The 17,440-nt window shown below is 37.5% G+C and overlaps 1 protein-coding gene across 1 annotated transcript in view; it reads right to left on the reverse strand.

Annotated features, from left to right (window-relative positions):
• Nucleotides 1–17,440, reverse strand: part of rcbtb2 (regulator of chromosome condensation (RCC1) and BTB (POZ) domain containing protein 2) — an 82,564-nt gene that overhangs the window by 25,144 nt on the left and 39,980 nt on the right. Inside the window, exon 7 of the mRNA XM_039745855.1 lies at nucleotides 7,502–7,644. Coding sequence (XP_039601789.1) covers nucleotides 7,502–7,644 — 143 coding nt within the window. The remainder of the gene's footprint in view (nucleotides 1–7,501; nucleotides 7,645–17,440) is intronic.

Raw genomic sequence — 17,440 nt, forward strand, 5'->3', positions numbered from 1 at the left:
GGGAACACTTATTCATCACAGTCTAACAGCAAGTCAATTAATTAAACTTCAGAGATATCAGTCTGTCCAGTTAGGGAATATAAGCGACTGTGAATCAACTTCACCTGCTTTGGTGTAAATGAAAGTGACAACAGGTGACCTGGAGAGGCCCCTAAAAAGGTAAGTGGTGGCCACAGACAACTGCTACCCCTATCGCTCCTGTCTGATTCTCCTCTAGTTTTGCGCTTTGCTGGTGTCCTTGTCACTGCTGGTAGCATAATGCCATACTTGTAGCCAGTTCAGTCCACCTCCTCTGGGATGGCAGATCCATACATGTCTGAAGAGCATGCTGGAGCCTATGAAAGTTAGCATAGCACTCAAGTCAGGAACAAACCCCGGCCAGCCCACCGCAGGGCACACACACACACACCAAGCACACACTAAGCACACACTATGGACAATTTTGAGTCACCAATGCACCTAAGCTGCATGTCTTTGGACTGTGAGAGGAAACCCACGCAGACACGGGGAGAACATCCAAACTCCACGCAGGGAGGACCCAGGAAGTGAACCCAGGGAGTGAACCCAGGGAAGCGCCATTGTGCCACCCAAGTAATAAATTACTTTACATACTGTAAATATATATGGTTTGAGGGTTTGTTTAAACCTATGAACATTTCTGGCTACCCATTTTTATTATTTATTTCTTCTGGAAATTAGTACTAATCATTTTATTATTTTTGTGGTATTGCAATGCCATTTTATTTTGCTAATGGGCACTAGCACATTATGAGTTCCAATGTCAGAATGCTGCTCCTTGTTTCTTCTAGAAATTAGTACTAATTATTTAGTTATTATTTTTGTGGTGCTGCAATGCCATTTGGTTTTGCTATTGGCAGCGCCATGTTAGGAGTTCCACTGTCAGGATGCTGCTCCTGGTTTCCAGCGGGGACAGTTTCAAATGTTGCAGCATCCGAAGTCATTAATGCCACACTTTAACTACCAGCATGACAGGCCATTCGTATCCATGACGGAGGATAAACATAAAGGACTTTGCACTCCTATTTTTTGAATTTTGTGTTTTGAAATTCCTAGCTTTCCTCTTTGACTGTGACTCACAGATTCATTGTGGCTTTGATATTTGAAATAATGAATTTTTAATATCTGACCTGTTTCTGCCGCTCTGACTACTATCAATCTCCTTCTTTTCTCAGCCTTCACAACAGAATATGGCAATGTATTATTCCTTTTGTATTTTACAAAAATGTCAATTACTGTTATTGTTTTAATAGTGGTAATATATTTTAGGCATTTCTGTAGTCTCCACAAGTAGAACTGAGAATACTCATTTGTGACAAACACCACATGCGCCTTGTTGCCCAACATCAAGTATGGCTGTCAAATGATGTGTATTCACCCAAACTCCTTCAAATGTGGTTTAAAAGTTTGGTTGCTTTCTGTGTTTGCTTGTCGACGCGCAGATCATCACCATTCTGTTCCCTGTACGTCATGGAACTGATCTTGAACAATGTTTCTAAAATAGTTCTTAAAAGTTAATTAACCAGAGGGGAAAAACCCTTGTGGTGCTCCACATTCTATTCTTTTTTGTTAGCTTATTAAAAGCTGTCGTATAGAATTTTACTTTGACCGTCACAACAGAGTAATGAAGGATTTGTGTGAACACTGCTGTTGAATGTGATAAATGTTTACACCCAGGCTTTCTGATAAATTTCTTAACCCTCATTGCACTAAACACACAAAAGGAGACCCATACTGCTAAGTGTGTGCCTTTCAACTTTCCATTTGGTTACACCAGTTTATTGCTCAAACACAACCCAAAATTCACCTCCTCATGAATTCGAAATCAGCTTTATTGTGCTCCTGTCAGCTGGAAGGGAGAGAGTAGATATCAGCCGACTTCTGTAGGCAAAAGAAAGCTTGGACAGCCACGTCTGCTTCTTCCCACGAGACGGCGGCGCTGTTTGTTTCAATTGATGAGAAAAGGAAAACTACAAACAAAATGTCTGTTTTTGTACGAAGATGTGTATGGAACACTGTCTTAGAATTTGCATAATGCTGACTGAAAAAAAATTAATTTCTAATTAATACTGGATAGATTGTAAAACACCTTTGTGTATACATAAAATGTAAATATGAATGCAACAGCCAGAGTTTGTAATGTACTGTGATTTTTGTTTGACAATGTTTTATATCAAGCATTTTTAATTTCTAACATTGTGAAAAACAAAATTAGCTCCATGAACCCAAGCACGGACACATTCACAGTAGACTTATTTAAGTGCTTTTCATTAAAAACCATTTGGGATATGAATTTGTTTCAACATGCATGTGAAAGCAGAAAACCAGACCAAAGATATACATCACTTCTCCATATCTTGTTTGCTTCCCTTTGTATGGTTAGCTCCTCAATCCTACCTCCTTTTCAGCAGATTGTAGATTGTAGGACCGGACTAATAATATCAGTTGCCAATATATCGGAGCAATTTGTAGTCTTAACAAATGCATTGGTATCAATTGGACTGTCACCGATATTACAGTGCTGAAACTCTCCAAAAGGAAGCACGTTTATTACATTATTTATCTGGTTTAAAACACCTCGGTTTGAAAAGCCACTCCTCTTGGCTGATATGCATAATGACGGTAAACGCATAGAGTCTTAACAATGTACATGCTAAACAATTCCATGTGCTAACTTCGCCTACACAGTAAGTCAAAATTTTAAAGAGGATGCATAAAGTGATTAATTTACTTACTGTTATACATGAAGTTCACAATTTATCTGTAAACATTCTGTATTCTATGTTCTAATTCTAAAGATTTCCCTCTGTATCTAAGATCATTGTTGTTTAAAAGGTCAGGTGATCATCAAATGAAAAACAGCAGAACTTTCACTTTCAGTTACGACATTTGACTCTGTATGCCTCAGAGACTGCTTTATTGAGCACTTCCGCTCTGACAGTTCGCAGATAAGCAATTGCTATGTTTTAATATATATATATATAAATGATTTAGATAGGGATATAAGAAACAAGCTGGTTAAGTTTGCAGATGATACCAAGATAGGTGGATTAGCAGATAATTTGAAATCCGTTATATCATTACTGAAGGACTTGGATAGCTGACAAGCTTGGGCAGATTTGTGGCAGATGAAATGTAATATCAGTAAATGTAAAATATTACACATAGGAAGTAAAAATATTAAGTTTGAATACACAATGGGCGGTCGAAAAATCGAGAGTACACCTTATGAGAAGGATTTAGGAGTCATAGTGGACTCTAAGCTATCGACTTCCCAGTGTTCAGAGGCCATTAAGAAGGCTAACAGAATGTTAGATTATATAGCGCCTCGATGTGTGGGGTACAAGTCACAGGAGGTTCTGCTCAAGTTTTATAACACACTGGTGAGGCCTCATCTTGAGTACTGGGTGCAGTTTTGGTCTCCAGGCTACAAAAAGGACATGGCAGCACTAGAAAAGGTCCAGAGAAGAGCGACTAGGCTGATTCCAGGGCTACAGGGATTGAATTCTGAGGAAAGATTAAAAGAGCTGAGCCTTTACAGTTTAAGCAAAAGTAGATTAAGAGGAGACCCAAACAATGTGTTTAAAATTATGAAGGGAATTAGTCCAGTGGATTGAGACTGTTATTTTAAAATGAGTTCATCAAGAACACAGGGACACAGTTGGAAACTTGTTAAGGGTAAATTTTGCATAAATATTAGGAAGTTTTGCTTTACAAAAAGAGTGATAGACACTTGGAATAAGAGACCAAGTAGTGTTGTAGACAGTAAGACGTTAGGGACTTTCAAAACTTGACTTGATGTTTTTTTTGGAAGAAATAAGTGGATAGGACTGGCAAGCTTTGTTGGTCTGAATGGCCTGTTCTCATCTAGAGTGTTCTAATATTCTAATGTTCTATTATTCCAGCAGTTGTTTTCTTCTCAAAGTGATGTGCAGTACAGATCGTACTTCAGTCTGATATTTAAAATGTCCCATCTGTCAGTTTAAAGAGGAGCAGATGTTTGGTTTCTATGACTTGTAGAGTTGCCTCCATGTTGCAGCAATTGCTTGATAAGACAATTTGTCAAAAAATGCAAACCAACCTGCTGTGTTTGTCCTCAACTCAACAGCGCGTTTTCAAACTGGCAGTTTCTTGTCCCAAAACGTAAGTTGCAAAGAGCTGCACATGTTATTCTGGCTCTTGAGTGAACCACACTTCACATGCAAATAAGCTGCCCAAAAATGCCATCTTGGACTTGTGAAATGAACAGGAGTTTCTTCATGTGCACCAAAGAAATCTTCATGCTATACATTCTTACAAAGCAGATTATTTTACTTTTACACAGAACTGTAATAAAAAAATGTCTTGAGGTGTTTTATTCCTAGAGACACCATTAATTTATTACTTGGTCATTACTGGCCCTTTATAGTTCGCAAAAAAAACAATTAAGGAAGTATTGTAAGTTTCCTGTCTGAATATGTTGCAATTTTAAAAAATTATATGAATGAGTCAAGAAACGTTTTCAGTGATTCTAATCAGTTGACTCAACTCAAGGCGCAAAAACGAAATCCGCAGGCTCCCAAACAGCTATTTATTCAGTACAATTAACACTCTGAATATCAAGACAAATTTCCAATATGTGAGAACTTATGATTAGAGAACTTACTTTGCTTATGTTATTTAAATATACTGAATGCTACTTATTTTGCGATGGTCACTCATCTTGGTTTCAAACCTACATTCTTTGCTTGTAGAGTCTGGGAGATCTGGAAATTTAAATGTTTCAGTCGCCTGTCATACAGGCACTCATTCTTTCAGCTATAAGAATATGTGTAAGTGAGGCATTTAAAAGATAAAAAAAAAAAAATGTAAAATAAATAAATCTGGATAATCGTACGACAAACACAATCCTGGTTGTATAAAAATAATCTGCATTAAATGATACATATTAGATACAGGTAAATGCAATTTAATTAATTTCATTAATGCACGCATCTCTCAGCATATATACGTGACCACTTAATCACTTATTCATTCATAATCTCCTAAAGAAAATCTTACTTTATATGATTAGCACATGACAGGACATAGTATATCAACTTTGTTGTCAGTGAAGCTATACTTTTCATATTTAAGTCAACACGGACTATATATTACTATCTTTATAACTATTAACATTTATACACTTGTGGTCACTGAGAGAGTGACAAACGTCAGAGGTCTCTGTGCTTTGGGATCAGTAAAACATGTTCATGTGAAAACTTTTTCTAGGAAAACCTAACACTTAAACATTGATATGTATCAGTAATCGATCGTCTCTGCAGCCCACATAACTATATCGTTATCGGTCTAAAAAAATTCATATTTGTCAGGGCCTACTAGATTGATGTTCATTTCCAGCCAGTGAGAGGTCAGGTTATCAACCCTCCACAGCCGACCAGAGGGTCGTTTTCTATCCATTAGAGCCAATCTGAGCACTGAACATCAGTTTGTGGCAGTTTCAATCTGTATAAATAACTGATCGAATTATAACTCTCCAAAACACTGCCTTTAATAACACTATTTTTTGTGATAATAACATTTTAAAAATTCTAAGTATGAGATCTGAATATTAGTGATAAAAATCTGAACAGGATTGTAAAGTAATGTACAGTGAAATAAACAAATTCAACAAGTCACAAACATCTTCCCCAGAGTGTGCGTCTGTGTCTGTTCCATCTCCAATTAACTATAAATAAAGGTTGAAAATAAGAATGTGAAGTTTATTAGGAGAACACAATAGAAATCTTGACGATCATGCTCATCACTTCTCTTTCAATTAAAATACAATCCACTTAAAGGCTTCAGCCAGCACAAGCAATGTAATAAAACAGTTTCATTAACCAACACAAATTAACTACAGTGCATTTTTAAAGTTATTAATTTACAGGTGGGATGGCACAGTGGTAGCACTGCTGCTTCACAGTATGGAGACCAGGGTTCTTGTTCCAGGCCTTCCCTGCACGGATTGATCTTCCAGTGTCTCATAATCCAAAGACATGCAGGTTAGGTAGATTGGTGATACTAAATTGGCCCTAGTATGTATGTAGATGTGTATGTGGTTAACCTGCAGTGTGTGTTCCTGCCTTGCCCATTATGTATGTTGGGATGGGCACCAACAAACCCCTGTGATCCTGTTCAGGACTAAACATGTTAAAAAAAATGACATAATATAGTGGCACATTGTGTTACCTTTAGATTATGGGTTTATAAGTGTACTATAAGGAAAATAATACTTTGTCCACCTTAACAGAATTTTCCATAATTTCTTCTGTTAAACACATTCCTAGTGTTTACCACAGTACAGAGGGTCCTCGGGTTATGACACAGTTCTGTTCCTACAACAGCGATGTAACCCGAATTTTGGTGTAAGTCGAAACACACCCTAACATAAGTCACTTACCTATCCTAACACATTTGTAAAATCATAATCTAGAACATAAAAACACAACTAAGCCACAGAAAAAGGACATAAATATACTGAACTGTACACTGTACTGTAGTAACAGAAAAAATGAGAAAAAATTCCTTACCTTGATTCCTTCTGATCTCTTTACAATGTCTAATTTCACTTCCATCGTGATGGCTTTCCTCTTCTTCGAAGCACTACCACCTGAAGACTCTGACTTTCGTTTAGGAGCCATGATAAGGGCCACAAAGTCGCCAAACAAAGCCACACCAACGGAACACTTCCTCTGGGCGCAACCAAACTAGTTTTCCAACTCCCTCACTCATACACCGCGTTACTGCATATTCTTCCTCTGCGCGTAACCAAACTAGTTTGCCCACGTAGTCTGTAAGTACGACACTAATGTGTAAGCTGAAACACTCATGTCTGAATTTTTGTAAGTTTTTATGGGAGTGAGCGTTGTAACCCGAGGACTCCCTGTATATCACTATACATCCCTTTTTTGAGCCATGTAAGTTTTGTAAATTGGGAACGCCCTGTATAGACAGCAGCTTTGGGGATTTCACTTTTTCCTTGCTGGTTGCTAACTGAAGCACATAACAGTACATGTTCAGATTTGTAGAAGACCAGAAATACAGTAGCTATCACAAGAGAGAAGAGTTTTTTTATGAAAGGTGTGTAAAATTCATAATGATAGCTCACAGTGTCTTACTTTAACCTCATGACAGTGATGACAGCAAGCATTGCTAAGCTGCTAAAACAATGACTAGCCATCTCTTCTTTTACCCAGATGGCTAATAAAAGTGATTATACTTTTTAGATATTTAGGCCTTTTTGTCACTGAACTGAATCTATCTTTTATGCTTCTTATTTTGGCAGGCAACGTAAAGAAAAAAAAAATCATATCAAAAGTCTGTATTATTATACAGTATATCAGAAACACAGAATCCCTACTCCATTCACAGTATAAACAATAAATAAATACATTTTCTGACATAGTGGGAAAGGTTTTTTTTGCATTTGAATAAATAAAAACATAACTTGGCATTACTTTACCTTTCTTTGTCGAGGTTTATTAGAGTTGGAGTGGACTGGTTACTCTTATTTCCTGTACCCAACTGACCATAAGAGTTTGCCCCCCAGGCATAAACCAGCCCTTCATCTGTTAAACCCAACGTATGAGCATAGCCACATACAATCTGTTAAAAAGGAACAAATGTCAGTTACTCTACATATCAGTAAATCTAAGAAGAACAAAGAAACTAACATTATTTCAATGTGCTCATGTAGTCTTTTACCTGGCAAGTCTGCTATTTTTCTAAACACTTACAACATATAAAAAAATAATAAAAACTATGAACTTCCCATATCCATCAACATTTTTTTGGAAGAAAAAAAAGATACATGTTTATAGGATTTTTCAGCCATCACTCTCTCTTTTTTATCATATGCAGATTTTTAGAAATAACAATCAATGCTACCAAATTTCAATTTGCGGCTGGCTGGCCAGTCTTTGGGCTTTGAAACCCCACACGTTTATTTCCTCCAACATCCACACCAATTAGATTTAGATTTCCTCTCCTCCCTGGTCATCTGACCGTAACATTGGCAGCAATGGTCACGATCTACCTGAAAGTCCCACAATAAAATTCCGGGGTTCTTAAGAGATTTCATTCAAGAACTGACATTTGGGGATCTTTTTAAATTCCTTCCCTGACTCCAAGACCTTATTTTCTGGAGGTCCCAGAGTGCTCTTTCAATCTGGCCATGGTTATAACGCACATTTTAGCAAAAAAGAGCAAACCAGACTAAAGGTTTATATGATACCATTTCAATCAAGATCTTCTCTAATGATTTTCTAATAATTTGCACCCAATTACAATTTGAGGTATTTAAGGTAGTGATAAATGGAGGGGTGCCCTTATTTTTCCACATGCAAAATTTGCATTTATATTTATTTAAATTACTCAATGGACTACAATAATTTCTGTGCTTGTATCCAGAAGGTTGCCAGTTCGAATCCCCGTCATTGCCAAAAGAGATCCTACTCTGTTGGGCCCTTGAGCAAGACCCTTAACCTGTAATTGCTCCAGGGACACTGTACAAAGGCTGACCTTGAACTCTGACCCCAAGGGGTCTGCGAAAACTAACAAATTCCTAATACGAGAAATTGTATAAGGCGAAGTAAAGAACAAAAAAAATGTAAATGTTGCATGATGCTCTTGTTATATCATCTTTATTTATAAATATTGTTTAAATTAAGAATACATTTCTCCACATCTGCTAATAAAAAAACATTTCATGGGGTGCACTAGTTTTATCATATAGTTTTTCTGCACTGGAACCAAATATTTACAGAATGCCCTTTTTTTTTTAAAAAAAAAAAAAAAAAGAGTACTTCACCAAAAATTATATTTTGCTTAAATGTTACTTACCCCTTGTGCTTTATAATGACAGATAAGAAAAATTTGCAATCTCGCATTTTCATGTAGAAAGGATTTGACAAAGTTTACGACTCAATGGTTGTGGGTACTGCCAATGCAGTACAATATTAAAGCAGTCATGAAACATCCATGAAGAAAATCTCAGTTATTCGTGTCGCATACTTCAAATGTAAAGTCACCCAGTGGCTTATTCACAATGTCCAAAACATGTATTTTCCCAAAAATATTTTTAAATAATCTGCTTCCGGAAAGCACTCTAATGAACGAGAAAGGAACGCACACCAGCCTGTCCCCTATTATCATTGGTCAGGACTCCTCCTTATTCATTGGCTGCCCCAAAGCTTTATGCACGGTGTATTTAAACAAGTTCCTTTCTTGTTCATGAGAGCAAGTGGTTTATTTAAAAAAATTTTAGTGAAAATACTATAAATAAATGACTGGGTGACTACATTTAGATAATGTGGGATCGTTTTCATGGACATTTTGATATTGTTTGTTGTTGTACTTCATTGTCCCCCAACTGTGACTTTCATACCTCCTTTCTGAATTGAAAACACAAAATAAAATTTTTTCTTGGTCGTCATTATAAACCCACATGGCTTGAGTAACAATTAAGCAAAATATAATTTTTGGACTGCTCCTTTAATGTAATCAGTCTCTTTAGCACGGCTGTCCCATTTGCAAATATAATAGCACTTGATATACGAGGGTTTACCCCAAAAAGAAAAAAGGAATTGGTTTATAAAAAACATGTACTTATTTTGACCCTTTCAAACTACAGTCACCTTCAAAGTGCTCTCTGTTTGACGTAATACGCTTATCGAGACGTGACTTCCACTGAACTCTGTGATTTTGATCCCTCACAGAGCTTCAGTCGATTTTTGTTTCATCTCTCCACATCGGCAAAATGTTTCCCTTTGATGACTTTTTTTCATCCGAGGAAACAAAAAAGTCACACAGGGTGAGATCAAGTGAACAGGGAGGGTGACGAATGGGGGTCATGTCGCTGTTGGTTGTCGGTCAAAAACTGCTGAACACTCAGTGCAGTGTGGGCAGCTGCGTTGTCATGACTGAAGCGAGGAAGAACCACTCACCTGTTTGCCACAACTGGGGAGGTTTCTTCCGCAAATCTTGACTTAAGAACTTCCAAATAAAAGCTTTGGTTGACTGTATATCTGACGCATTTTTCCCTAACAGGAAACAAAATTTCACTGCTGCATGCTGGTTGTGTAAATCAGCCATTACAAAATAGGCAAACCCTTTGAAAGAGTCTTTGAAAAAAATTCACTAACTGCAGCACCTCACAAAAATGCTAACTGGCAAACTGATGCAGAAGGAGGAGGAGGAGGTTAGGAGGACGTGCTGATACAGTACATTGCAGCACCCACCACATATCCGGATTAGGACCTGAGTGCAGCCATGCGACAGGTGACACCTCAGCACCACGCTAGTTCAGATGGAGTGGAACAGTGCGAGGTTATTTTATGGGGTTTCTAGAATATTCACCTGGCAGGGGAAGCATGCCTGCCCTCCTTTGAGATGCATCCAAAAGTGTTCAGGAAGCAACATCTTTATTGTAAATTTTCTTCATTATTTGTAAAGCACTTTAAGCTAAACTTAGAAATAAATACTGTTGTTGTTACTAAAAATGGCCACATCGCCTTTTTTATATTCCCAGCTTTGTTTATTTAGTTTTCAGGACAAAAATAGACAAATAATACTTTATTAGCCCCCCAAAGGGAATTTAAAATATTTATTACTTCTGAATGCTTCCAGACGTGTCATTATATACGGTTTTATAGTTGTGTTTTTAGTCACGTAAAGACAAGCAAATTTGAAATTTTCCTTCTCAGTCACATCAAAATACTCAGGAAGATAAAGTACAGGTTACATGTCTAACACAAATACACATTTAAATTTAAAAACAACATTATTAAAACATTTACTTCCAACAATTTGACAAGTTTTTTACCTAGATATATTCACCATACATATGACTCTTCACTTCTATAACTTTATTCCACCCGACATTTTTTGTTTAAAAGCAAAGGATAGAAAGGGATTTCTAGTTGTGTGGGTCTTTAAAGTGAGTGTCCTCCCTGCATGTAGAATGGGTGGATGGCGACCATCAGCTGACAGGATTTCCAGTTCTTTCATCTGCACTCTCAGTCAAATACCTACAATAATTTTGGCTGTCTGGTATGCAGCTTTTTTTTTTTTTTTTTTGAACTGTGACTGCCAGACCACAAAACCAAAACAATAAAACTCAAAGTGATAACTGGATTAAACTGTGATAAAATTAAAACGTATACTCGCTGTCCACCTTGAACAGATTAAGTAGGAGTTTAAGTAAACAAAGGAGAAATAAGTACTGACTGCATCTGGAATTTCTTTTCTTTTCCAACCGGAAATCAGCCACCACCAACAACTTCATCATCATGATCATCATCATTATTATCTGTTTCTACAGCATGTTTTCAAAGTATGCACTATCAGTCGGTACAAAATAAAAGACGTTCGCATACGTGTGTGTTTGCACGTTTAATTTTTCAACCAGTTGTCACAGTAGTAATGCTGTTCAGTCATGAATTTGCACAGATGGCACAGTGAATACGCTGTCATTTAGCAAATGCAAGGTAATAGGTTCAAGTCCCGCGTCTTCTTTGTACTTACCGCTTTGAGTAGTGAGTTATTATTATTATTATAACAAATAAATACATTTGATGTGAGTCTGTAACATCCTGTGTAAATTTAGGCTACTTGTAAAAGATGTTACTTTTCCTCGCACATGGACGTTCATATCAACATTTGAACGATTTTTTTATTCAGTTTTATTCTCGAATTCTTGAATAAAACTAAATTTGAATGATTTTTTGATTCAGTTTTATTCTTAAATAAAACTTAATTTGAATAATTTTTTATTCTGGGATTCTTGAATAAAAAAAAGTTCAAATGACATGTTGATGTGAATGTCTGTGTGCAAGGAAAAGTAACATCCACCAATGACACTGCGGTGTCTGTTTGCTCAACATGACACCAAGATGAAATAATAATTCTTTGCATTTACATAGCGCTTTTCTCACTACTCAAAGCACTCAGCAATTGCAGGTTAAGGGCCTTGCTCAAGGGCCCAACAGAGCAGAGTCCATTTTGGTATGTACGGGATTTGAACCGGAAACTTTCCGATTGCCAGTGCAGATCCCTAGCCTCAGAGCCACCACTCCGCCTGTGCTGATGATTGAGCTGCGCTTGTTTGTCTATTTTTATCCCTTCAGCACTAACTTTTACAAGTACCATAAATTCTGTTACAGACTCAAATCAAATGTATGTTTTTATTGTATACTGTAATAGTAACGCTAATAGCAGCTCACTAGTCAAAACCTCTTGATTATGAGGCAGCAGTCCTTACCTCTGTACCAGCCAAGCAGACATGTCTACTTCCTATCAAGTGATAGCTGAGCTTCAGTTTTTACACATTGCCAGTAACATGTAAATTGAACAATTTCTTTTTCCTCTTGAATAAAAGCACAATTGTTTTGTTATGTTCACCTTTTGTGAAAGTATTTATTTGATATTTGGACTTCAGTCTTCACACATTGTACAATTCACATCAACATTTTGTCATTTATTACTATAACGTGAAAAAAGTTTCTGTTTTAGTTATGTGTTCAGCATTTCTTGCCTCACATTTCCTGTCGTCCTACATTTACACAGATTGTTGTATTCCAAATAACAATACATTATTTATCCAATACAATTCCAGACACCTTGCTCCCAAGTCTGAGAATTTTGCATCTGACTTTTGCTGCCTCTGTGGGGGATGTGATAGCAGGTTGCTGGCTGCTTGTGCTGACTGACACATTTGCAAAAGAAAGACGCTGCTGATGAGGTCCAAGAGAATTTAAGTTGGTTTCTGGGATTCTAGAGTTAAGCTAGGAATGCACTACTGTTGGATTGGCACAAACAATTTCTATATCAATACCAGCTTTCAGACTTCAGTATCAAAATGGTTCCAAACCAAATAACATATCACATCAAAACCAAACAGTGTCTTACGTGCTACAAAACTGAGTGCCTCCCTGGTGTGCCATACCATCTCGCATGAAGTGTGTAATCATTGATACAGTGATGGTGGATGGTCGCTCCATGAATTCCCATTTTCACTGAAGTTAAGTTGGGTTGGGTTTGCTTTGACCATGAAGTCGATCACGTCAGAGCAATAAGATGAAGTGAAGCCTGTGGTTTCATTTCATGAAGTCTACAGAACAGACATTTTTCTACATATGCACTACCGAGTGTCAAGGGAATGGAGGTTTTGAGGGACTGAGAGGAAAGCTTATGTTTACTTCTGGTACTAAAATCCCAAAATGCTGGTACCATACCATTTTAAAATTTGTGTTTTTCATACCATGCAACCCTTGAATGCACAAGTATGTGTGAACTCATAATAGCGCTGAAGGATAGGAGATGTCAGTAATATTGGAATACAAATCCTGTAGTAACTCCAAACCAAATTCATGTGCCACTCACTGAAGGAGATAACAAGCAGAAACAAAGAGCAGGCGTACTCTAAATTTGTTACTGTGCTAAGTTAACTCTTTGAAAAAATCATGCCACTATAAAGATAGCAGACATTACTCCCTACTTAAATATGGTTGATCCTGAGCACTGTAATGTATGTATTCTGAATGGTGAATTTCAGATATTAGTTTTTTATTTTAAAAATCACATTTTCAGTGCTCAAATTATTTAAAATATCCATCATAACATATCATCAAGTGAAAATCCAACCTTCAGGACTAGTCAGGAAAGAATGGCACTGACAGGGAAAAAAAAATACTATCTCACTAGGCAGAGATGACCATCACTAGAATATGACAATGCATTAAACGTTTCTAGAGTATGAAATGAAAACTTTAACCTGAACAAAAGTCAAAAGCAAACAAAATTGGACATCAAAATCAAATCTTAAGCACTGTAAAATCTTTGAGGACACTGACTTACCAGTTCTACCTCTAAGCAATCTGGGAAGGCTGGTCTCCTTCTGAGGTCACACACAGACAACACTACAAACTCCTTCCTCTCAATATAATTAATATCAGTATTTTCAATAATTACATCTACATTTCTAAAATAAGCTTCACCAGTAAATTTGTGTAACTAAAACACAAGTACAAACCCTCTTTATATTTATATTGCACCTTTCTATAGTAATCCTCATTCCAAAGCACATTACAAGTACAAATACTCAATATAACTGTTTACATACTTTTTTTTTTTTAACAATGTGAGCTCAGGTAGTTTAACTGATTTTCTCAAGGTTGTACAACACAATGGAAAAAGGAACAAACCACCAGTCTTGTGGTCTGCAGTTCACCTTTTTACCCATCATGCCACACTGCCAGTCCAGGCTGTAGCAAAACACAGAGACCAACAAAATCAGGTAAACAAAAGGCCAATTTGAACATAACATGTGCCATGAAAGAGAGTTTCTAGCCTAAACAGGCTCGGAGTCACAGTACTGGAAGCAAGGAAGTGAGACTGTAAGATGGTGCAAATCACCTTGCACTTCAGTTATCTCTTGGATTTAGCAAACCTTTAACTTTACCTTCCAAAACTATCAAAAGTATAAGAAGGAACATTCTAATAAACGGGCCACCAGACAGAATTCATTACAGAGAAACCTGAGGTGAGAGTAGAAAAACAACTTGGAGTACTGCAAAGAAAGCAGAAACGCAAAAAGTGAAAGAGGAGTTTAAATGTTACTACAACTCCATTTATATCCATAATTTATGAAAGATATTCAGTCGTGTCTTACTTAATGACGACATTATGGTTCCAACCAGAGTGTCTTTAGTCGATTTAATTGTTAAGCGAGTTGATGTATTAAGGGGGCAAGGGAATGTCTCAGTGTCTAATCTCATTTTTGCCAAGATGACTTTGGCCTCTGTATCACTGCATTCCGTGTGCAGCCTACACCAGCAGTACACAGGGACATGCCTCTGTGTCATTTCATTTATTATATATCAAAGGAAGCTCCGTCATTAAACTGTGACAATGTTTGGTCTGGACATTGTTAACCGAGTCATGACTGTTGTCAAATTCACTTAAACTGTACAATGCATACATCTTTCTGAACTAAGAGTGCCAAAATATTAGACCCTGTCTGTGAGAGGTGTCTTTAAGCACTTGCAGTTCCTAGCTTGGTCATGTTGCAGCCATAACTTCAGCTTTTACCTTTCTGTACTGCGGCCCTGCTCGATGAGTATGTTAAAATCGTAACTGTCAACATTCCACTTTGATCAGCGAGAGAAAGCCTAATCTATTGATACTAGAAAATATTTACTTGGCGAGGAACAATTCAGAATGTTTCCAGCACATCTGCTAATACAGTCCTCACCTAACATTGTTTAAAAGCCACACCTAGAACATAAAATTTCATGTTGACCAGCATGCGTAACCCATTTTTCTCTTACTCTGTTCACTTTCAGCGTTGTCCACTCTGGACAACATTTAACTCCATTTTAGAAGTGCACATTACAACATCAACAACAATATATATATATATATATATATATATATATATATATATATATATACGAACAGGCAGTCTCCAGGTTAGGTACGAGATAGGGACTGTAGGTTTGTACTTAAGTTGAATTTGTATGTAAGTTGGAACAGGAACATTATTTTAATAAATGCTATTGTTGACCGACACTAACCAAGTGCTCTGCCAATGACTGATGGAGTTTCACCTCTCTCTGACCTTTTTATTATTTCTACTTTATTTTCCATGGTGATGGTTTTTCTCTTCTTTACTGTATCAGCAACACGTGCATCAGATTTGTGTTTCAGAGACATTGTTGAAAGGTGAAGACAAAAGGTTAAGATGAGCTCTTCTGCACAGCACTGTACACGCAATCACAGCAGGAAGGCACCCATCGTCAACACGTCTGGTGTACTGACGAGAGACAACTTCCTGCTATGTGCGTAAAGGTACAAGCAAGCAGGCAGTCACCTCCACTACAGTGTGCTGCCTGCAACCATGGTGCAGCCAAAGGCAAGTAGTGAATCACCCAGCACTGCCCCCATTCAACAGACAGCCACCCAAAGCACACTACAATGCTACCCCCTGCCGCCACGTTCACCCTCAATGGCCTCCATTCAGCCACATCCAGGTTACCGCTTGCAATGAACAGCCCCATCAAACCTCCGTCCTGCACGCAAGCGATAGCTGTGGCCCTGATGACTATGGACCACAGTTCATCGCTTGCCAGCGGGAGCCACCTGAGGGACACTACACTGCGCGAGCAGCGAAATCGCCCCTCCCCCCCCCTACAGCCACCGCTTGCAGCGTCCCCAGGCCGAAGATGACGGAGTGGTAGTTACTGAGGCGCATGCGTCGCAGCTGTAGACCCATTCGTAAGTTGTAGGTTGGATGTCTGTAACATGGGCACTACCTGTATATATATATATATCAGAGGTGTAGCTCAAATATAATACAAATAATTACAGGCAAATGACAAAAACAATTAAAATGGTACAAACTAATGAATACCCATTGAAGGTACACACAAATTAAATTACGATTCGAATTAGGTAGTTTGCAAGCTTCTAATGGTCAGAGTCCAATTTGATAAAATATATCAAATGACCATGGAGGACAGGAAAGCGAAAACTCCATCTGGCATGGAGAACCCATAAGAATGCCATGCCCCGTGTAAAGCCCGAAAGAAAATCTGGTCAGGTCTATTTAATCCTTTAATGCAACCCAAGCCAGCTACTGTACCTACTCTTTAAACTACCTGACATAAGCTTAAGGTGCTGGACAAGCAGGCACTACCCTCCAACTGTAGTCTTCTAGACCAACAGGTTAAAAATATCATACAGAACAGATATTGGACAGGCCTTACTTTTACAATTTTCAGCACCACTCTTTTTTGTCACAATATACTTATGACACTTATTTTCTAAATTCTCAAAACTTCACACCATAATGGCTTGATCTGTTCTTCTATCTGAATTTGTTCGTCTATTAACTTCAGGCACCTGTAGACTTCCAAGCCGATGCATGGCTTTCTAGAGTGGACAGTCATTTGCACTGCTATTAAAAAGTGTAGACAGCAGGACATATCCCATTAGAAGCAATAAGAGTCCAGTTTAAGAGTAAATGAAATAGGTAAAATAAAAATGGTGATTAGACAGAGATTATGTATCACTTCAGTAAACACATCCATTCAAATATACAGTCATGTCAACCAAAAAAGCATTTGTTCTCAAGTTTCAGCAGTGTGCACGTGCTTAAGGAAAGATAAAAAGATTCAAATTCAAATGTGCATTCTGTTAAGTGATTAAAGGAAGGGGTGGCTAGCCCTCTATGCATAAAGCAAACAAAAATTTTTCTTAAATAAAATGTTTTGCATGAAGAAAAAATTCACAATATTTTTGTTGATTTAATAATAAGGTCAAAAGAGGACCTGCTCATGAACTCCATACCTAGCTGTTACTGATCTCGAAGATGGTTTTCAGAAAGACAGTGTGTATACTCAAG

This window comes from Polypterus senegalus, chromosome 2 (genome assembly GCF_016835505.1).
Source record: "Polypterus senegalus isolate Bchr_013 chromosome 2, ASM1683550v1, whole genome shotgun sequence".
Lineage (NCBI taxonomy): Eukaryota > Metazoa > Chordata > Cladistia > Polypteriformes > Polypteridae > Polypterus > Polypterus senegalus.